The 22,882-nt window shown below is 43.3% G+C and overlaps 1 protein-coding gene across 2 annotated transcripts in view; it reads right to left on the reverse strand.

Annotated features, from left to right (window-relative positions):
* LOC122566754 (UDP-glucosyltransferase 2-like) overlaps positions 1-20,483 on the reverse strand; it is a 31,237-nt gene extending 10,754 nt beyond the window's left edge. The window contains exons 1-5 of one of the 2 annotated variants that reach the window (XM_043724454.1): positions 20,278-20,483; positions 17,857-19,481; positions 17,211-17,382; positions 14,223-15,602; positions 8,033-8,252 (exon numbers count right to left, since the gene is read on the reverse strand). In XM_043724454.1, coding sequence (XP_043580389.1) covers positions 8,033-8,252; positions 14,223-15,345 — 1,343 coding nt within the window. In that variant the 5' untranslated portion in view covers positions 15,346-15,602; positions 17,211-17,382; positions 17,857-19,481; positions 20,278-20,483. Of the gene's footprint in view, positions 1-8,032; positions 8,253-14,222; positions 16,978-17,210; positions 17,383-17,856; positions 19,482-20,277 lie in introns of those variants that run through there. The other variant, XM_043724455.1, reaches the window with a different exon arrangement.
* Positions 20,484-22,882: the final 2,399 nt, after the last annotated feature.

Raw genomic sequence — 22,882 nt, forward strand, 5'->3', positions numbered from 1 at the left:
GGTCACGCATTCAGTTAACTTATTAAGGATTGAACATTAAAACGATGCATGAAAGTTGTTTAAACGTATCATTATTAAAAAATATAAAAGATATATTAGTAGAGTAATAGATACTTTGCAGAAGCTCAACACGATAAATCAGAGATTTCTCCCAGAAAGAATTTCAACGATTTAAAGAACGGTAATTTATCAAAGTGCTATAAATACTTCAATTTCTCCAAACTATATAAAATCGTAGAGAATCATGGAAGAAGAAATAGCGAGGAAAATGATAAACTATAACGATAAAAAAATGTGAACAAATTTGCAAATGATTGTGACACTTAACGAATGAAACTTCGAATCGAATCGGAAGTTACTAAATATTTATTTCAGACAACAAAAGCGTCACCGTCGTGTCACTGAACCCATCGAAAGAAGCGAACATTTTGGTGGAAAATAATTAAAATAAGTAGAAATACGGCTGGATTACTCGCCAGCTAAGAAAGAGAAATTACAACGAAGCAAGGTCGGTTTTAATAACGGCCGGGTCGCTTAATGCAGGCCGTCTTTCGATTCCGCTGATTCTGTCGATCCACGGGCTCCTCCCCGGAGCCTCGCCCCATATATAACCTTGTAAAATCAAGCTTGCCACGCGTCGACTCGATTGAAATTCACTTCGTCATCGCTAACTTACGTTGATTAAAGCGAACCAGAAACTTCTCCTTTTTCTCGGTCGATTCCCTATCGACTACCACGACCCGTCGCTACATCACCGTAATAATAACACGCGAGCGCGCCATATCATCCCAACTAATCGCAGCGAGAGCCGATAATTCTTGGCTTCGCGTTTCCGGCACGACAGCGATCCGATTTCGATACAGCAACACCGCTCACCAGTTGCTTGAAGAATGTGTCTCGCGAAAATGAAACACCCTATACAAAACGCCGTGTACATTCGTGTATGCACGAAGACATGTTTACAGGTCTACACACGTAGAGACACGTGGATATGTGCGTGTATATAAAACCCTGATCTCGTTCCCCAGAGGCTTCTTCGTCGGGTGCTAGACGGTGGTTGGGAAAATCCAATCGCTTCCCGACGATATACGTCTTTGTAACTCGATAAGTCGAGCCGAGTAAGGCGAAGAGGGGGATGGTCTCGGGAAGAAAATTTCGACGGCCAGCGGGGGCGACAGAGGGTGCAGAAAGGGGCATGATAAAACCAGATCCAAATCCGGAAATCTTATTCTTTTCTCGGATATTCCGTTGCGTTTCTACTGGTTTTGGTCGCTACACGAGCTACGGTAATTTTCCATATTCCTTCGATAGTTTCGTCTATTTTGGAAAAATCTAATTTTTTCGTAGTCCAACAGATAAGATATTGGTAAATAAAATAATATTAGTATTAATTTATGAATTGAAAGAACTGAAAAGATAAATAAACAAACAAATAAAGATATAAGAAAACAAACTGAGAATACATCGGCAGGTTGATAACGTTTTCCATTTCCATATAACATCAATGGCACATATGCAATTCTGAATACGTGAAACCGACATGACACAGAACGTTATTAAACGAAAATATATTCCATAGAAGGGTGGAAAATTGCGGTTCTCTACCAGAAGAGAGAGCAACACTCGTTGAACGTTTGGAGAAGAAAAGTTGCTCGTTTGACACGATGTCGAGCGAAATATAGTTTAATTTCGCTCGATTCTCGGCAACGTACTTCTCGCAGCGATGGCGAATCGTTCGAGAAGACGAATTTCTCCAAAGCATGTTCATTCAGCGAAGTAAATCCCGCTCTCGGTCGAACGAGACGAGGAGGAGAGGGGGAGAGAGCAAGAAACTCTCGCGGGAGAATTGAATTCGTCTCAGAAGTTTCGATTATTACAAGATCAAAGGCGTCTGTCAAGATTAGCCGTGTATATGGAGCTTAATAAATCGGTCGAATGCTAGAACGCGACGAAGAAAATGGAAGGCGGTATTCAACGAACGGAAGCGAAATGGTGACCGAACGAAAAAGAAACTCGCTGCGAAACAAGATCAGAGTCTTAGCGTATCTACTTGGAGATTTTCGATACGCCTTCGTTCGAAGTTGTGAGATGCTACGAGAAAGCTTTATCCTTAATGAGAGACTTCGATTAGCACGCTTCTTTCCTTCCTTTTGCCCTCAAGGGAATTTAAGAACCTCGTTTGTAATTTTTCACCGAAGAAGATTAAAAAGAATTTAAATCGTAGTCTTAACTGTCTTTATTCGATGATTTTTATCCCACCAACGATACGAGTGATTTCAACTATATCTACGTAACAAAAATATATTTTCTAATTAAAATTACAGAAGATTTTTAAGACGTATTGCATAAATTCTGAATTGAATTCATCTTGTTCGTCAAGCTCGAAAATATCGCCTAAAATAATTACCATGCCCCGATAAAAATAAACCAACGGCACAATTTTAACATCAATTACTATCGAAGTAACGTTCGATTGTCGAAGGAGACTGGGTATAAAGATGTTAGGTTGACGTTCGCGAACGTCTGTATTAGGGTGGTTTCTAAATGCGGCTTTCGTGTACATCGAGCCAAATGCATTATTCAAACACTTGTACCCGTACACGTAACTTAAATAATGAAATTCAGCGGATCCGAGAAAGCCGGCTTTTTGCCCCGGGACTTCCTATAACTCCACAACGAAATATATTCCCGGTAAATGCAATACCAAAGACGCGAAAATTCCATTTGCAAATAAGCAACTTTTTAATCCGACACGGAGACTACCTACGGGGGGAAACGATACCCTGAAACTTCGTGCCTAAGTCGAGTTAACTATCGAATTCGCAGTGAAACCTGCCTCTCACGGAAACAAAACTAACATCCTGCATTGCCAAATCCTTCCATCTCGTGCTCAGCGAGCACGTAATTTCAACGAAAAACGAAGATTCCCGCAATTACAAGGCATTGTGCTTGATCCTTAGAGCCGTTCTCTCATTCGATACAGCAAACTCGTCGAGTCTATTCAACGTTGATCTAGTTTCCGGGGTTGGAGAACGTATTCTTTGACGCCATTGCGGGAGACGCAAGTCGTTTAGATCGTTCAATGGGCGTAGTTCCTTTACAAACCTCCACTCTACAGTTTAAGAAACATCAATCAGAAGCAAAGTTTCTGGGTGCTCTCCGGTTACTCGCAGACTGACGCAGACTATCGAACGTTACCTCATTCATCAAAGCGGCACACCGAGACGGAACAGTTATCCCCGGCAAGCGTCCAATTACTTTCTCGTCCGGGGACGTTCCACGCGTCATTACGCAGCGTCTCCGGCCTTGTTCATTTCCAACCCTTCTCGACCCTTCTCTCTATTATATACTTCCCTCGCGATTCTCGCTTTCTCTCTTGACCGATTTTTCCTTCTCTAATCCGTTCTGTGCTCTCGTTCGGCCATTACGCGTCCCTTACGAGCAAGCAGGTGCGGCAAAGCACTCGTCGAAGCCACAGAGAGTCTCGCAAAGAAGAAGATACCCAACCTCTAGCGCGCGACGAATAAGAATCTCCGACTACGCTTCGCCTCTCGAATAAATCCGAGCGAAAAGACGGTCGGTAAACGAGCCGCGGGAACTGGCATCCAGGCCGATCGGACTGTCATAGTCGAGGAACTAAGACTCGTCTAGCGAAAGGGTTACGCTCCGGGGAGAATAAGAACGAGAACAACAGGGCAATAAAGAGGACGAGGTGAGGCGATGCTCGGTTGAGAGATAGGGGAGATCGAAAGAGAGGGAAGAGTAAACGGAGAAGAAAGATAGCCAAATAGGGAGCGCGAACTAAGCGAAAAATCAGAGGACAAAGCGTCGCTGGGAGAACGGAAAGAAGATGAGAGAGGCAAGGGGTTGAAAAGGAAAGGGGAGCGAATCGGGTGTCGGGCTAACTTGACGACGGAGCTGTACTATGTTATCCCTCAGCCGTAACCGAAGAAGAAGCGGAGGAACAGGGGCGTGCCTCGTACCTCCTTACAAACTGTCGAAACTTTGACTACCACCCTACCACCCTTCCGACTACTGGCTTTACGTGGCAGCTTGCTCGCCTCGCCGTACATAGACCGCACATACACACGCGAGAACATACGTAAGTATACCTGCACACGTATATAGTAAGTATACTGTCTTCTTTGACTGCAAAGTACATGTTTGCGTGCGCGTGTAGATTTTGGAGAACATACGGTACCCTCGAATGATGCCTGCGAGAAGTCCTCGTACGAGCAGTCGGACGAATTCGATAGCACCGTTTAATATCACCCTCGAACTTCGTTCATCAACGGAAGAGAACGAAGGACGAGGAAGAAGTGGTTTTCGTGCAGCTAGTAACACGAGGACACGTGATTAAATGCGACTTTGCGACGCTTCTTCTACTTTGGCTGGAGGGAAATTAACGAGGAGACACAAAGTAGCTACGCTAATTATATAAAAAAACCGTGTTCTCTCGTCCATAATTCGAGACCACGAGAAGAAGAGAGAGAGAGAGAGAGGTAGGAGAGGCAAACAGACAGTAAGAAAGACAGAGAGAAAGAGAGCGACTTTTTCATGGGAAAAGGTGGCGTGGCAGAGGTGAGAAGAACGTATTATCGTATGGTAGTGTGTAAGTGGAAACACGAGCTGCGACGAAGAACGCCGTGAATGTCTCCAGGGCTCGATAAATTCGACGAAATTTCCGCGACGTTTATGTCCAACCTAAGACCCTGGAATCGTTACGATCTCACAGTTAGTGCTCTACAACTACAAGCTGAATATGATCGCTTTTGGTACACGATAGAGGAGAGGGGAAAGAGCCACGGACAACAGAGACCATCACTGACATCGACTACATCCAGTAGCCGTGTATGCTGTTTGATCTCAATAGGAATGGTTGTAACTCGAAGTTGGCTTACAAGCGCAATCATGCGCAGAGATCTTTGGGAATTGAATGACCAGTTCGCATCGCCTCGCGGTATCCAAAAGGAGAACTGGAAATCGAACAAGCTGCACGTCGGTGACACGGGTCACGAGCCACCCTCTCTCTTTCTCACCCCGTCTCTCCTTTCCGAGAAGTCGCGAACCACAGTCAATAATATAACTTTGGTTATAACGTTTTAAGATCGCATCTATCATCCGAAATACCAAAGGACGATGTGTTTCGCGATCTATGAAGCAACTTGATGATTGCTACTTTGACTTGGTCGATCTTCGAATTTCACGATTCTGGTCGGTCTTTAGTGGCTCCATGAGCGTTCAAACGAATCCTACAGCATCAAAGATTCTCAATGATAAACCGATACGGTATCTCTTTCGAGGAAGCAGAGTTTCTTCTATCGGAATTACATCGTTTAACGTAGCATTATTACGTTTATCCGCGACGACTTTCTTACATCGGACTTCAGGTTACTCTAAAGTACAAGAACCGTGGCCGTAAATCACCGAGAAGTAGTGATTACGCGAGCACAACGGCAACCGGCACGGCACGACAACGAGCAACCCCGGCTAACACTGTTTCCAAATCGTTCGTTAATTTTATATCACTCGTGCATGAGACGTTGCGCTTAACAATTGCGCGGCGGCACGCGAACCATGGAAGAACAACGTTCGGTTAACGCCAGTACTCCTCTCGCATTTCACCGTGTCGTTACATTTAGCCTCTGTTCTACGCGACGAACATATTCGATCGACGCTGACTCGCGCATCAACGACGATCATTCAATCGAAAGGTAAATCCCGCGAACGACTGTCTGCACGGTCGGGAATTTGCATTGCGACGACGATAAAAATTCTGGCCAATGAAATATCAGAAAAAGACAAAGTCTCACAATGAATTCAGAATTCTCGAAGCACGTCGAAGCGAATCGCGTTCCACGTTCGATTCTCGACCGAACGACGTCGGATCGAGATGCTGTGGGCAACCGTCAAACGTCCGATTAACCCAGCCCCATATTTCGATCACGTAACAACCATGCAAATCGCGATCATCCAATTACGCGGCTTGAATCTATTTATTAATTAATATTCAAGGCGTTGCATAACGAGGATACAATCGCACCTGCATTGTCACAGCGCTGCGTAGGATAGCGACCATCTCTCTGTTTCAATCCTCCCTTTACCTCCCTGTCGAAGGTCCAAGACAGCGAGCTCGTAAATCCAGACGGTTGTAATTACCAGGACAGTAGCCGGGCTCCGTTGATCGCGAAGCTGCCAACGCTTTCATATCCGTACTGATTTATTAAACCGCTTTCATCCTCCGACGCGAGACTCGCATGCCAAGACCTCGTAGTTAAATCGTGGTTCACCGAGTTTCCCATTCTCGTTCTAATCCATTAAAAATAGTGCCTCCGACTTCTGCTTCTCGCGAAGGTCGAGAAAACACATTTCTATATTTTATTCCTTCAACCGACACTCGAGCGCACACGACGAATCACAGTTAATGTTGTAACATCGTAGCGGTGAAATTACGTCACTGTAAATACGACAAATTTACTATTCCATCAAACCCCTCCCACCAGCGATGGAAAGAGAGTACACACCGAGACAAAGCATACCATTATCCCGTTCCATTCCATTCCGCGAAGGATGGGAGAAGCTTGGGTTGGAAAAATCATTGGTAGACGAGGCGTAGCGAGGTAGACAGGTTCGTTTCACAGCGACACGGTGTCACGGGTGTACCGCAACCGGTTGAAAAATTCAACGTCAACCAATTATTCGGACGGGGGAAAACGGTCGGGCGTCGCGTCGTGATGTCCGTAAACGCGAACGCGAGCGGCGTGGCGCGCGACTCGACCCGTGCGGTTAACAAGTTATTCGTGGGGCAGCCATTGAATAATGTAGAATTTAATTTCATCTCGGCTGCCGCTGTCCTCATCGACGCAGCGGGCACCAAGCGTTGATTCGCGCCGTGAAACATTTAGCGGCCGTGAAATTTCCCATGCGACCGGTCGGATACGGCCCTGCTGCACGACCAGCCCGGGTATTTGTCGATGGACGAGAACCATCCGGAGAACACGTCCGCTCTTTCCGCAATTCGTGCCTTGAATTTAGGACCGGGGCCGGCCAACGACGTGGAGAAAGGAAGAAAAAATGGGATGCCTGTCGGCTAGGGATGGCACGGCCGAAGATGTGGGATCAGGGGTGAAGGGAGGGAAGGGGTGGACGAAAAGAAAGACGAGATATAAAGCGTCGGTGAAAAGACAAGGGCAGAGGGTTTTGGGCGAGATCGGTAGCAGGCTGAATGAGGGAACGAGAAGGGTGGAAAAAGGCCAGTGAGCCGCGTTACGGATTAACGGGGGCGCCTGTGCTACAACGACGATGCACTTCCCGGATATCCGAGCGTCCGGACAGCTCGTGAGATATTCAACGGACCGAATATCCGGACAGATTATACGATTTTCCTTTTTGTCGCGGGTCTCCCCCCCCCTCCTCCTCCCTCCACCACCGTGTCTACGTTTTCGTTGTTTTCTGCCTCCTTTGCCCCCTTTCGTTTCTATTTCTTTCTGCATATATTCCCTATCTTATCTCTACATCTCTGACACATCGACGGTATTCAATATAACCGAAATTTCACGTGAAAATTTCATAGCTGACACTTTAGACGAAACTGGATTCGTAACAGAAATTGATTCGTATATTTATCAAAAGAGGAAAATGGGTGACCGGAATTCGACTTCCTTGTCACCGCGATCAACCGGCCTGTTATCGTGCCAATGTAGCATTAAATATTCGTATCGATATCATTGGCAGTCTCGACGTTCTAAATTCGTCGCATCGCTTGCCGGATATCCGTGTCTCCTCGACCGCGGGACGTGCTGATGAAGGTGAAACTAATTACGTCTATTCCACTCATTCATAGCTGCGACTATTGTGACGCGAAGATTTAAATAGCTCGACGATCTTTTAGAAGAAATATTCTCATACTCTTCGTAAAACCTTACAGTGATCTGCGATTTTACGTGTAAAATTCTACGCTTTTTTTCCTCTCCTGTCTAATGTTATGCGCAATCGGACGACATGGACGAATAAACGAGATGAAGAAACGTACCTGGTATTGTTGAATATTTCATCCAAAGCGTGCTTCAAGGTTTGTTCGTTCAGTTTGACGAAATCCACCACCAAAGCGACGCCTCTAGCTTGAGCCGCGATCGCATTCTGGTATTGATCACCGAAGAAAGGCATGAGAACCATTGGAACCCCGCTCTGAACTCCTTCCGACAAACCGAGAAGACCACCGTGTCCGAAGTAACACTTAACGTTTGGATGATCTGTAAAATAAATAAAAACCTGCTTCAGTTTCGTTCGGTGTATTCGGTTTCGTGTATTCGATCGATTCATTTACAAAACGAGCCATTCAAACTCGCACTTAATGAATCGATCGGAGGGAAACTAAATCGTTTCTCATGACTGTAAAAGCTGAGCGTCAAAACCAAAGCGAAATCAAGCCATACGTCCGTAGAAATCGATTCTCGATATCGGAAATCCATGCCTCGAATTCACCGCGACACGTATATGTATTCTACCTCTTTCTTGTTTCACGATGAAAAGAGGAAACGTGACGTGTCCCTATTCATAAATATCAAACGTTAGATTTCATTCGATCGCCGTGTAAAATGTAAAATATGAATAATCCCATAGAAAGGAAATCGCTTGGATAACGTTGAGAATATGCGATACAAATGATTAGAGTAGTATGAGCATTTTGGCAGAAATCGGTATAATAAGGCAGAGGTGTACGAGCCCTCGGGAATCTCTCGACTTTAAATAAATCCCAGTGTCGAGTATTCGGCTGAAAAATTCCTGTCGTCCTCGTTTATCGCGAGGAGTCACCCTCTATAAGAGGGCGGTTGCCACATCCCCGTTGCCATACAGGATTCCATACCTCCTCCGGCGTCGATCCTAATGTCAAATTCCATTACCACACGACACCTTCCACCGTCTTCTCCTCGTTGTAGCAACCCTTCGGTCCCCCGACGCCTAAGTATCCCTTCCCCCTCGCTCTCGGTTTGGCTACAGATGTAGACGAGCTGTAGGAGTTACGTTCGCCTTGCAGAACCGTAAGGGTGGTTCAGAGGGGCGAAGGTTCCACGGCAGAGCACCTCTCGAGGTTTCGCGCTCGCTCGATACATCGTCGCATCGGCGCGCGTCGATACGTGACAGAGGATATCTATCGGGGGCTGGTCTGAATTTTTGCGAGCGACATCGGGAATACGACAGCCGGAGACCGAGAGAAAATCGGTCGGGCGTTCGCGCGATTTGCTCGAGATTTCCGTCAGCCGCGAGATACATTTTTACGGCGTCGCTGTAACGAGAAAATAACGCCACGGTATTTCCTCGACGATGCTAGCTAGCATCGTCTTTTACGACCGTCGGCAAGCCCACCCCTCCTGAGAATTGATATTTGGCCGTCTATGGGCTGAGCTAGTCGTAAGACCAATGTAATGAGAGCAACGAGCTGTTTTTTATTGTAGGAGCGTACGTGTTGTAATATATCAGGTTGATTACGTTATAAACGATATCGTTGTAAAATAAGAAATATACAAAATAAAAAAGGGTATTTTATTCGTTCGATTTGAACGATCTGATCATCCGTTAGACGATAAATTACTGACCTACTAATGGGCTATGTGGATATCTTATAAAAGAATGTATATCTAAACTTAAGCGGCCTGAACGATGCTTTAAGAACGAAACTGAAAGACTTTAAGAGAACTGGCCAATCTTTAAAGGCGTTAAGACTGAAAGGTCAAATCTAAATGACCTACAAAACGATAGTTTACGATGCTAACCTTTCACTATGTCAAACCATACTCGAGGGATGATGTACGTCGTCTTCTACGAATATCAAATATACGCAAACCCAGAACGGTATCTAGTAGTATCGATGTAAGATAAAAATTGATAATTTACCCATTTTGATGAAGTTATCTGAACCGTTGACTCACCCGATTTCCCAAGAAGATAAGTTTATGGGACAAATTGAATAGCGATTGGTATTGGTATTTGGAATTTCAGCGGTATATCACCAAAGAGTTAGCATTATCGGACGGTGCGACAGCCTGACCAGTTTAATCCAATAAAATCGTACAAGTAGCAAAGAAGTATACCCTATTCCTTAATGGAAAGCAAGAGGAATAAAGTGGATCTCGATAGAATGATTCCGCTCCTTGTTCCTCGGAGTAATGTAATCTATCGTTTCATCCCTGTCGTTATATCGTTAAATGCGATACTCGAGGGCATTGCGTGTCAACACATCTCCCATACCATCGATATCGTTGCCTCTAAAGTCAATTACATTAGCGAGTTCTATGCGAATTGACAAGATCGATGGCAAACAGCACACAGAACCGTTCCACGATCTAGAATCTAGAACAAGCCTTTGAGTCGATGTATCGATGGTACCAGATCCTATTTATTCGAATGATCTTCTCCGATTAAACTATCCCGATCTTCGAAAGGGATAAAATTCGCCGATAGCGAGTTTCCCAGTTCGAAAGTATAGCTAAATTTGCACGATACTTTCGCCCGATAGCTCTCCTATCTGTCGTTACAAACTTGCCCGATAAAAGTGTAGTTACCATGGTCGAACGGGGAAGGCTACGCGGCGCCAATTAAAGGACAAGGATTAACGATTTCCATGGTTTTATAAGAACGACCCTTACCGTAAGTTACGAGCGGACTCGTGCACCATTTCGCGTGCGCCGTTTAAAGCGTGCGAAGCAGCAGGGGTAGGAGCAAAACGTAGCCACAGATCTTATCAAGATCACGAAGACCGTGGGGGATGGCCACTGGCCACGCTTGCAAGGAGACGAAGGAAACGGGACCGGGATACACCGATCACGAAGAGAGATAATAAAATTAAAGCTATCGATCCCAGCCTCCGGTCGAGTTGCCTCTAGTTTTAGCTAGATTATCTGACCATCAAGGCTGCCCATCTTGTGCAATCGTCCAGCCATTGAAAAACTCGATCGTTACAGTCTTGACACCGATCTCTCTAAAACAACGTTCGATAACGAACCCTCGATTAATGGTCGTAAATAAGCATCTCGACGATATACAGTCGTCTCGGAACGAAACAAACATTTGTGGCATCGCTCAAAAAGAAATATCACGAAAAATGCAAGAAAAATTAAAAATACTTGTATAAATGCATCAAAATCAGGATAGCACAGCACAAACGTGAATCTTACAAACATATTAAATTTGAACATAACAAAACGCTTTAAATCCATAGTCGAAGCGAAAGGATTTCGTACACGATATTCATTCGATTGAAATTTATAATATTTCACGTTGAAAATTTGTAATATAATATCAATATCAAAGGTTTAACTTACTTTCCGATACTGCCATAATAAACGATATAGACATTTCTTACTTGTTTTCCTCTATTTAATAATATAAGATCAAATAATTGTTTTGTTTATTTTTGCAATATAAGTAAATAAAAGAATATGTTTCTAAAATTCACGTTCTTACTAAACATTTATCATCTTCATTTACCCATAGATGTCAATCGTTAACTTATTTTCCAGGCAGACTGTACGTGTAATACTGTACGATCGTATAGCATTAAACAAAACTTACATAATACGCCGATCCATCCATATCCTAAAGTAAGGTTTGATCAGAAGGCAGGGCGGTGTAACGTAACGTAATGTGACGACTAGATGCATGAAAAGGAGGCATGAATGATATTTCGTAATACACACATACGTCACGAATGATATCGTAGATATCGTGGTTATCTAAATTGTACATTCACGACATACGACGAGCCCGTTGTAAAATTAATAGGAAAGTGTACAAGCATATTAGGCATATTATTCCAGTGTTATGTACGTGTCATTATTCGTGAGAATAAAAACACCAATATACATAGTCATTTCAATCGCGTATATCGTAATTGTACCCATGACACGACTAACACAAGTTATTTAAAATACGAACAATGGATAAAGATGACTAAGCTTATCTCTGTCGCACAAGATTATTCGGTGAAATATGGCCAACGCACGTGATGTAATTCCACTACGTAAGGAATTTCGTAATCGAACAACAACATCGGACAACGTGTGGTTTTTGCGCCATCAGAGGAGAAGGTTCACGAGCATGTGTGCGTGATCAAGTAGAGATCGATGCCACAAGGCTGACCACGTTAGTATCCAAGTTACAGGATAGAGTTCCATCGCGGAAGAGGATGGAAGAACCGACAGGAACAATGCGACACCAAGGTATCCTTCGCCGGAGGTTTTAACGGTGATTTATGTTGCCAGCAAGTCGTTAGCGAGTTGCCTAATTAATGTCATTTCACTCGACAGTGGCCAAGAGCTGCGAAACTACTTACTGTTAGAGTTTCGGTGGTCCCGTGTCTTCGTTCTTGGCCAACCAATTCGTCGAAAGAACATCCGCGCCAGGGTCTGCTGTATTCGAGACTGACAGGACAGTATGACGTTCTTTAAACGAATCTCCTTTGACAACCACATCGGTTCCAGGAAGAAATTATTTAAGAGTGTCCTTTCGATGCGATAATTACCGCACCCTCGACGAAATAACTACCTTCTAGAAGAAAGCCAAAAAGGAAGACGATCTGAGAACGTGAATGTTCTACTTTGACAACGTTTCAAATCGTTTCCTTCGATGTCCAGGATTGCGTGGTACGAAATATCATGGATGGTGAAATATTTCATGGAATATTGCATATCACGAGAAACCGATAATTGCTCGAGAGAACGTTATATCAAACGGTAATCACGATTAATCGAATACAGAGAGTCGATCAGGGCCGCGTCGAAAGCGATGTCATCCTACGCGCCGAAATAATTTCGAGATCGAAAAATAATTTGATGTTCAATCATCGACGATGACGCGTATACGCATAACACATAGGGCATCGATGAGGCGATATCATTTCGAGGCAACGAAAGCTCCTCCTTTATGCATACCGTTTTGAAAGTTTCAAAACTGTTTGATGCTCGGAATCGCGGCCGTCGCGCTATGGCAAATATCGGCCCGCTGCCTCGCCCAAAATACGCTTCCTATATTTCGCCGCGATTTCCAAGGGCCGTTTCGATTAGCTCGATCCAGCGGCATGGAATTTCAATTTCGATTCCTAGTACCGATCCATTTCTCGCGCAACGTCGCGTCGCTGCATGATCTGTACGCCGCACCGTTGAGCAAACCGATTCCAACACGATTTATAACGCGATCTATAAGCTTGCTATATCCAACGCACCGTGTAAAAGGCAATGCTCTAGCTCCGATGAGAAGAAAGTGGAAGAAGAAAAATGGAGTAACAGTCTAAATAGGAGCGATCGAGAGAAGAAACAACGCGTTCATGCGACCCACTCGACCGTTGATAATGGCACAAGTGGCAATGCTGACTCGCAAAATTCCAAATGGAGGAAGCGTTTATAAACAATTTAAATCTTTCGACTGTACCAGGCGCATAAAGATAAATCGACCTTGTAATTCGTTGAATCTAATTTATTTATCGACCACTTATGAACGACAACGGCAAAAGGTTCATAAGTAAAACGTTTCTAGATTTCGACCCACGCTTCAATATATGCACTCGCCGTCAAACTGCTGATTGTAATTATGCATATCGTGTCAGAGTTGTGGAACGAGTTAAAAATGAGAATTAACGTGCACGCGACGAAAAATTTGAAGGAGACACTCGGATTCGTTAGCGTGCGGATACAGTTCGGAAAATGCAGGCATGCGAATAACCGGACGATTTTAATGGAACAAACAATGATTCATTGTTTATCTCGTTCAACGACAAGTAGCTTGTATATTGTTACGCAACGACGAAACGTCGCATTGTAAAGCCTATATCTGATAACGATCATATAGAAGCTTCTTTTGTATTGGAATAAAATGGAAAATCCGGATAAAACCTTTAGAGGCGAAAGCTCTCTACAGTTTTTGTAAAATTATACTGTTCCAGTAAGGGGCAAGCTATTAGAAAACATAGAGGTCTATCGATGAAACACGATTCTAATGCCCGCGTATCAGCGAAACGAGCATCGTGTACGCTCGCATCGAACACGATACTACAAGACATTACTTTCACATAATACTAGGCTGACTTTTGCCGCTCTATTATCCCGCTATAGGTTACTCCAAATACCATTTCCAAATATCGTAGTAACGCGTAATAATATGAAACTATCAATCAAGACTAGAAAAACATAGCAAAAAGAGATAATAAGGGAATAAAGTATCATACTTACTCAATATGTCGTACTGAGGCAGCCACTTCTCTATAAGGACGTTATTGGAATTATCCAATCCGGAATTACCCGGTATGCCATCCACTTCCCATTTCCAAATCACTTTTCGAGGTATAGAGGTGAAAACTTTGATAAACACTTTCAATTTGTCCTCCGGCATGGAGGCCGTCTTCACCATCGAGCCGAGATTAAAATACAAGACACCCTCGTGAGCTTCGTCCAAAAACTTTTTAATTTTCGGTGGCAAGGGTTTCACTTTCGGTGAGATGTGAATTCCACCTACCTCGATCACATTCGGCGGGAACGAGATAGCACCGTGAACAGAATAATGCGTGTTGACGAACATGAGTGATGCGTTGTTACTGATCGATTTCAAATCCGGAATTCCCGGACCGTAAAATTCGTTTGCCACGGAGTAATCGCGCCAATTGAACACAGTGCGGAATACCATCGTTGTTACGAATGCCGATACCGCGTTTATCATTCTTTGGAAAAAGTTCATTGGCCTTGGCAATCGAGTAAACATCGACGGTATGTAACTGGCCTCGTTGGAAACTCCTAAATCATCGATGGCCCATGTCATCAACTGATGAGTGGATATTTGTATAAAAGGCACGTTAAATTTGTGTACGAGCGCCATGAAGCAGTTGGTATTGAAGCTCTCGACAAGCATCAGATCGAACTTCTTCCCAGAGTCGACCAACTGTTTTACTTCTGGATTCTTCAGGGCAATATCGCAAACCAATCCCGACATAGTGTACAGCATGTATAAGTCAGTAAATATTTGAAAATAGGGACTGTCAATCGCATGTAGATCGACCACGTTTACAAACACACCGAGTTCCTCATTTCGCAGACTAATATCCTTGTAAGTGGGCAAAGGTTCCTCCGCGATCGCCTTCTCAGTTCTTGGAAAATGAGAAATTACCGTCAAGTCGTGACCTCGACGGCTTAGCTGCTCAAGAAGCGGTTTGAACACGTCGAAATGACTCTTACCGAGGTGAGCGAAGACCGCCAAGATTTTCAGCTGATTCTTTGGCACCGTGGAATTATTAGCGTCTGAACAAGACGTTAGAATCACCAGGAAAAGTAAACAAATAATTCGGTTTCCAGTAATCCACATGATTGAACAGTTTCCAGTTCTCGGTAGGACTCAGACACACACACACTAACTTTCCTCTTCTTCGAAAGATGATCGGTACTCTGACGGACTACTATTCGAGAACTGGCTATATGTATATCCCTCCTCTTCTACCGACGTCAGATTCGCCGCTGAAACCACGGATCCCACTACACACAAAACGTGTGTCACTTCGAACAGTTCTATTTCTTTAACGGGAGTTCCATTTTAATTTGACCATGACCTCGAACTGCTGCCACCTGCTTGTTAACTCAATATGATATTTCATTCTTTTCTTTTTTCTTTTTTTTTTTATTATTATTCACAAGTATATAACACTTTAGTGTACAATTCGATTAGAAATTGTTTATGCGTAACAATGTTCTATTAATAACATAGATATTTGAAGGAGGATTGTGAACAAAAAAAGTCTATCGAATGAGGAAATTTATTGGCGTTTACTATTATACGGATAACTACTATCACTTTTGAATAACGTTAATGTTTTTAATTTAAAGAGGGACAGTATTTTGGGACACGCGGCGATATTCAATATTTTATCTAATAATAATAAGTCAAACGTAATTTATCTACCATCAAAAGATAAATAAATTTAATTCATTTTGCATGTCCAAGAAATTGTAATCACATATTGCTGATATCATGATATATCACGATGATATCGTACAATGCTGATATGAAGATCAAACATATGAAGATGTACACATAAACAATATAGAATTTTCACTGTATTGATAACTTTAAAAAATCTAGAAGCTCTATTAAATAAATCCAAAGTTTTAAATTGCACTGCTATTTAGTTACGGTTTAACGAAACGTCGATACCAGTATCGTGAATATTATCTACTGTAAACATTAGCATTAAAAACATTTTATGTTGTAGTTAAAACATGGTAGGCATAATAATTGCAGCTGTTATTTGCATAGTTAAAGCTATCCATATAATTTATTGCAAAAAGCCATATTTTCGTTATCGATTTGTCACAGTCCAAGTTCCAAATGTAGAACTATGTACTTGTTATTGAAAGAATTAAAATTATGGTTTACTTTGCCATCCCACATATAAAAAATCGAAAATCGATTAGATATCGATATGATAAGGAATGCAAAAGTGAACTGGGAAGTGATTACTTGTCACACTGTTCGTACGCGCCTGACATTTACGTAATAGATCAGGCTTATGACGCAATCTGTAACGACTAACGATGATTCGCTATTCCGGGCTTACCGCTGCAGTTGGAATTAGAAGCTTAAAAGAGTTCATGGTACCACGTATCTCGATTGTGTATGGATAAATGACGGCGTGCATGTTCTCTAACGTTTCCCTGTCACACGCTTGCTATTGCGACCTTCGTGTTAACGCGATAAGAATGTTGAAACTTGTACAAAGTTTCGGAAGTTTACAGTGTTACGAGAAAACTCTGAAATCATTCGAATGATTTAAAAGAATTATCTCTCCCCAAAATAGCAGTGACATCCGTCGAAATGAAGATGATTTGCGGAAATAAAGATATTATAGCAGCAGATACGCTCAATTGAAAAAAGAACTTATCAGTTGGCTTTAACTACTTCTTTGATATATGTACACATTCGGAAAAACACTCGGAAGAAATACGAGCAAACGATTATCGCGTTCTACGTATTATATGTACCTTAATCGTAAAAATATTTTTCCAAGGAAAACATAAATAAAATTCCAAGATTATGATTCTATAACTGCGATGCTTCGAGTAATTTATATAGCCAGTGCATCGACTGTGACAGTTCTACGAGACGTGGGGGTCAAACTACAACGAACGCGTACGAAAGATCAATGTTTGCCAGTGGAATAACTATGTTCGACTTACCTCGACAATTGATCAATCACTACTAGCACAACCGACGTAACGCGCGCTGCTTACGAAGAGTATTTATAGAGATGGACATTGAACATTAACCAAAACGACATTGTAACGTTTGGACCATCGGTTCACAATGCAAAACTCGACGCGCATTTTCAAAGGCGCCACGGTGGTTTCTCTAAAAAAAGATATTTATAATAAGATCCCGCATATACCTAATCGATGAATCACGACTCTCTGCAGTATTAAAAGCCTCCGTTCGTTGTTAGGTATTTTCTCGTGGAATTTCAACCCGTTCGGTACGCCGCAATGGCCATCCGACTTCGTTTGTCCTTCGCTCGCGACGCGAATAAATTCGTTGGATCGCGGAACAACAGGTAGAGGCTCGTTAAAATGTACATCGTGGCTGATGGTTTTATTAAATTAGCAACGAACGGTTTCTTCGTCGATTCGATTTAAAAGCAGAGGCAACAACACGCGCTGGCCGCAGTCGCGAGGCAAAGTAAAACACGCGAAGGCAGAGACGACTCGATTCTCTTGATCCAACGGCACAGCGTTCTCTGTGTCACGTGCTTCTGTATTTTACTTTTTCCCGCTTTTTCGGCTTTCTCGCTCGACTGTATTACGTTGTAACGGCACTTTAGTTAATTACCTTGGAGCACCAATGGAACCAACCCTCCACTGTACGCCCACTCTTTATGCATATCCTCCTCTACTTCGTTTTTCCTTCGAGTGGTTTTCGATACTCTTCACTTTGTACTGTCCCCGATAATTCCACTCCGTGAAGCACGATTCCAGACAGGTAAATACGAAATACGAGATAAAAATATATGTATATGAAAATAAAATACATATATGTATAAAAATATAGATTTTTCCTTTGTATTTTTCCCAAAGGTCTTACCTCTACCTCCCTCTCTTCGGGCCTTATCGTTCCGGTGACTCACTTTCTTTAATTTTCCATTTGTCGTTCCACTTTCCGCTTTCTTTGTTCCATCCTAGTAGCAATCTAAAATAAACATCTTGGATGCTACACAGTTTGCCGATAATCGATCGAATGTTTGTATAACCATAGTAAACTCGCGACTTGGAAAAATCCATCGAAACGTTGCAACAATCCAGGAAAACAATTTAAATTGCCGGATATTTTTCGACCTCGCGAGCTGTTTCGTTTATTTTACATTAAGCTCCGTTCACACGAACCACCGTTTCATAATGCTGAATGCTCAATGTAATTTCACGCCTCTGGCATAATTCTATTTCGCTACGAGCGATCCGACGAAATCAACGAACTCGGTTTCAATTTCTAATTTTCTTCGGTTTCAAGAGGAAAATAACGTCGTGTCGGTGGAATATTTGCGATTATCTGGATCGTTGACAAGGAACGCGCGCTGCACGCCAACCGACTCCTACATATTCCACAGAGAACTCAAAATTCGCTGACGCCCGTGGTGACACAGAATCACACGCGAGACATATATCCAGAACCAGGCCAAAGACTCGCAAGCTCGACATAATATTCCCCGAATCTCGAAATTCGCGTATCGAAACGGCTTTTATCATCTCAATGATTTGGAAGAGCGATTCTATTGATTTCTCCTCTCCTACCGATAAACCATCACAAAATACAGACATTAAAGTAACGAGAAAATATTTTACACCAGTTGCTCCGACTAAGAAAATAACTGGAACTAACGACAGCGAAACGAATGTCCGATCTACGAAGCAGGGTTGTGTTCCGAACTACCTAGCGTTGTATTTATGAAGTCCCGGCAGCGAAGAAGCCCGCGCCATAAATTCCCCATCGAAATCTCTTAATCCCAAGCACTGAGCACCCTCGTCGCAAACGGGGGCAGTCGATAACGAATCCAGCAAATCAAAATACACGATACTATGCCGCGAATATCCGTCGTGGAGCGTGCCTCGAAATTGATGCCTACCGCTCTGTCCTGTTACACGAGCCAAAACGCGATAAACCTCTCGGTTCAGTTTGTTCCCGCGACGTACAAATTTTTTAGAAACTCGTGATGGCCAGTGGCCTTCGTTGTGGTCGTCGGTACAAGAATAGAGAAAATTGCAACCTCTCAAATGGACCAACCATGCCAATGGTTTGCCAGAGGATGTAGGTAATTGGCTGAACCCCATCGTTCCTTCGTCCCATTCTTTATCCTTTCTTCCGTTCTTTTCTTCCTATTTTTTCTCCTTTTTTCCGCCCGTTTGTCTCTTTCCCGGCCTTTTTGTGGTCATTTTCTCATGAGGAGAAAACGTCGATGCGCACTGGAAGAAACGAAAAGGAATAGTCAGAAAGTCAGGTATTTTTTAGCTACGCACAGCGAATACAAACAAAGAGAATCCGAGCGTCGGTCGGTTTGCGTTGTTTAGTTCATAAATTCGCCAGCGGCAACCTGGCTGCAGTCAGGTGGGGAAAATTATCTACAAATTACCGGTAAGAACGGTGCCAACAGCGAGGCCACGAAACGTGCTAATCTACGAACGTTTCATCGGCTCGAAACAATCTCTTTCAAAAAGGTAGAGGATGAGAGAGAAAGAGAGAGAGAAAAAAGAAGTATTGCGTTCATCCGATGCGGAAATTTCCGAGATCTGCGTTCATAATGCGCGCACGAATTGATCGGATATCCGTGATGCGAACGAACTAGCGAACCGGCGCTCATATTGACTTTTAATTTAGAAGCGCGATCGCGTCGATACGTTTCGGCAGATTTTATCGGAACTCGTTGCTAACTACTGTTTATCAAACACTAACGAAATCGTTCGCCTGAATACCTAACATAATTGGAGATCTCTCGGCTGGAATCGAAATACGCGTGAATTTTAACGAGAATGGCTTCCACGTGGCTTCATATTCCGCGTGCAACCTTCGCCGACGCGAGGGAGAAAAAAATAATACACGCGAAACAAAGACCGTTTGTGTCTAAAGTAAAAAAGCTAACGCATCGCTGGATACGTTTCTATAGGTCGTTTCGAGTGAAAAATGTCGCGTCAATGCGTATCCAATTCGCGATAATACAGGAACGGAGGATAGGCAAAGAATCGACTCGATATTACGACTCACAGGGACAGGTTCGGCATTACACAAAGCTCGATGACATCAGACTTTTTCCTTTGCAACTCCAACTTTTTCGTGCGCTTCCTTTGCTTTTCCTTTCTCATTCGTTCCTGCACATTTTCATTCCCTTTCCCCGATGCATTTCGACCTATCTTCTTACATTTCACACCTGCCTTGTCAAACATCTTTCATCTCGTACTCGAGAGACTAGAACGATTACTGGAAGATTGAAGTATGAAATCATTAAAACAGTCGCTCAGTAAGAATTCCGATATTACGTACACGTTTCCTATAGAATCATGTGTTTCACATACCGATATTTAGCGTAATATTTTCTCCGATATATCCTGTAGGGGCACCTGTAGCCTGAATCGGGCTAACGTAGAGAAATTAATAACCCTCGGTGTATTCCGTTGAGAAAAGGGTGCCGGAATATTTTCGCGAACTGCAAATGGTGCTCGGTGGCTTCTTTTTCAACGCGGTGCTTCCCTCCGTGGTGTTCCTTCTGTCCTTTTCTCACTCGTCCGCCTGGTGTTCCCTCATAAAAGTTAATAAGCCGGCTGGCTGGGTTCGTCGATCCCGTGGAAATTGCGGGAGACCAAACACGCCTTCCTCGCGACATTTTATACCCCTATTCTATTCGTCGTTACGACCAACCTTCTCCCCCTGTTGCACTGTTTTTCACCCCCTTTCCTTGTCGTTTCTCCCTTTTTTCACGAGTGTTTCTTCTGCTGCCCTTCCCTGTGTGCACGCACATCCACACGCTGACACACGATCGACCCTTCCTCCTCCCCTGGAAACGGTGACACGCGTAAAACAAGTAGACAAGCTCGAGTTGCAAAATCCACTCTAGCGGCGAGAACGAGCGGCTAAGCTACTTCCCGTTAATGACACTCGAACAGAACGGAATGTCTGCGGTAAAATCTCCTGAAAGTGGAGATCCTCCGTTTTTAAAAGCAGTCTATCGACGAACCAAGGTTCATCAACATTGTGCAACACGAGGCTAATGTTCTCTTAATTGTCTCTTCCGTTGCAACTGCAACTGTCTTAATTTACTCGCGTTAAGTGGTTAACAGTTGTGCTTGTATAATTATATTTAGAGCGCGTGTATACGGCGTAGTTAACGCAATGTTTATGCTCAAGATACTTGGAACTTGTTAGTAGACAGAAACGTTAAAATTCGTCTCATAGTTCATTACAACTTAGCTTACTTACTACTTGGCTGGATATTTTTTAAGAAACATAAAATATTATTCTGACGATGGGCGTCACTGCGTCAATAGGCTCAATTAGATGTTTTAATTCGTAACTTTGCGATATAAAGGAGACTGTTCTAATTTTAACAGACGATAAAACTTTACTACACTTTGAGAGACTCTCGATCTGTTACGGTCAGGGCTGGAAATTTCTTCGTAGAACTATTCCACGCAATTAGTGGTACGTGACGAAATGAGCTTAACGCATACCATCCTTTGATTCTCCCTTTCTCGTTTCTTTGATTTCACTCGGCAACGGTAACTACCATCCATTCAAAAATTTAATCCACGGGTCGCGCTTTGATCATACGACGGAATCGATGAGCATCGCCAACATCGAATCACGTCGCTCCGCGCCACACTGGCTCGCTTTAATCATTTAAAAGAGCTTGATTCGCTCCTTCCACTAATTCCACTAACCCTTGCGGCCGCCAGCTGCTGGTTTCCTGCTACCATCGAATTGATCGTTTCAATTTACCAAATACAAATGTGACAAGCTTTTAATTTATTATTTAAATCATTCTCCGTTGAACGTCGCGGCACGGTAACTGCAAAAGTCATTAGGGAATGAAATGCAAGTTTGCGCCGCTTATTTCTCTGTTTATACCATTTTCCCGACAAAATATCCGGCGATATCACGTGGGGTTATTAAAAGCTCCGCGGCGGTAGATCGCAATTTCAATAATACCGTTTTAAGCTCGTCGCGAGCATGCCTCGAAGAAGCGTCGCTTCTGGCACAGAACGGTCGCCAGCCAATTTATTATTCCAGAGGTATACAACGCACGCCCAGCTAGCCAGATGTGGCCCATCGACACAAATTACGCGAGCCGCGACGATATTTCTCCAAAAATTGCAACGACCACGTCGTCGTTCCACGCTCCATCTTTCGCCACCCTCAACTGCGGCGGTATCGTGCGTTTTATTAGACATTACAATAACGTATGCATGAAAATTTCAGTAAGACGCATATCCGCAAAAATTGCGCGCAACGTTGAAACGTCCTGCTTGGATGCACGATAACAAGCGAAAGGGGAGGGAGTAGTTTTTATTAAAAACGCGCGACACGAGGAAAGGATAGGATCAACGCGATATAGCTTTATTATCGCGGCTTTTAATATCTCTCGAGAACGAGACCCGTTTAATCCGCCTGATGCTACCAAGTCGCGTAGAACGCGATCGTTGACCGGCCTTGATTTCGTTGATCTAAGTGCAATTGTGCAAAGCTGTCGAAAATCAGACTAACGCGTTAATAGAAACCGAGTAATATTTTTTCGCGATTCGAGCGTAATCTCGTAGATCAATTACGTTATTAGCAACTCTAAAGATAATATTTGAATGTATACTTATGTCGTTGC

The sequence above is a fragment of the Bombus pyrosoma genome, linkage group LG4 (genome assembly GCF_014825855.1).
Source record: "Bombus pyrosoma isolate SC7728 linkage group LG4, ASM1482585v1, whole genome shotgun sequence".
Lineage (NCBI taxonomy): Eukaryota > Metazoa > Arthropoda > Insecta > Hymenoptera > Apidae > Bombus > Bombus pyrosoma.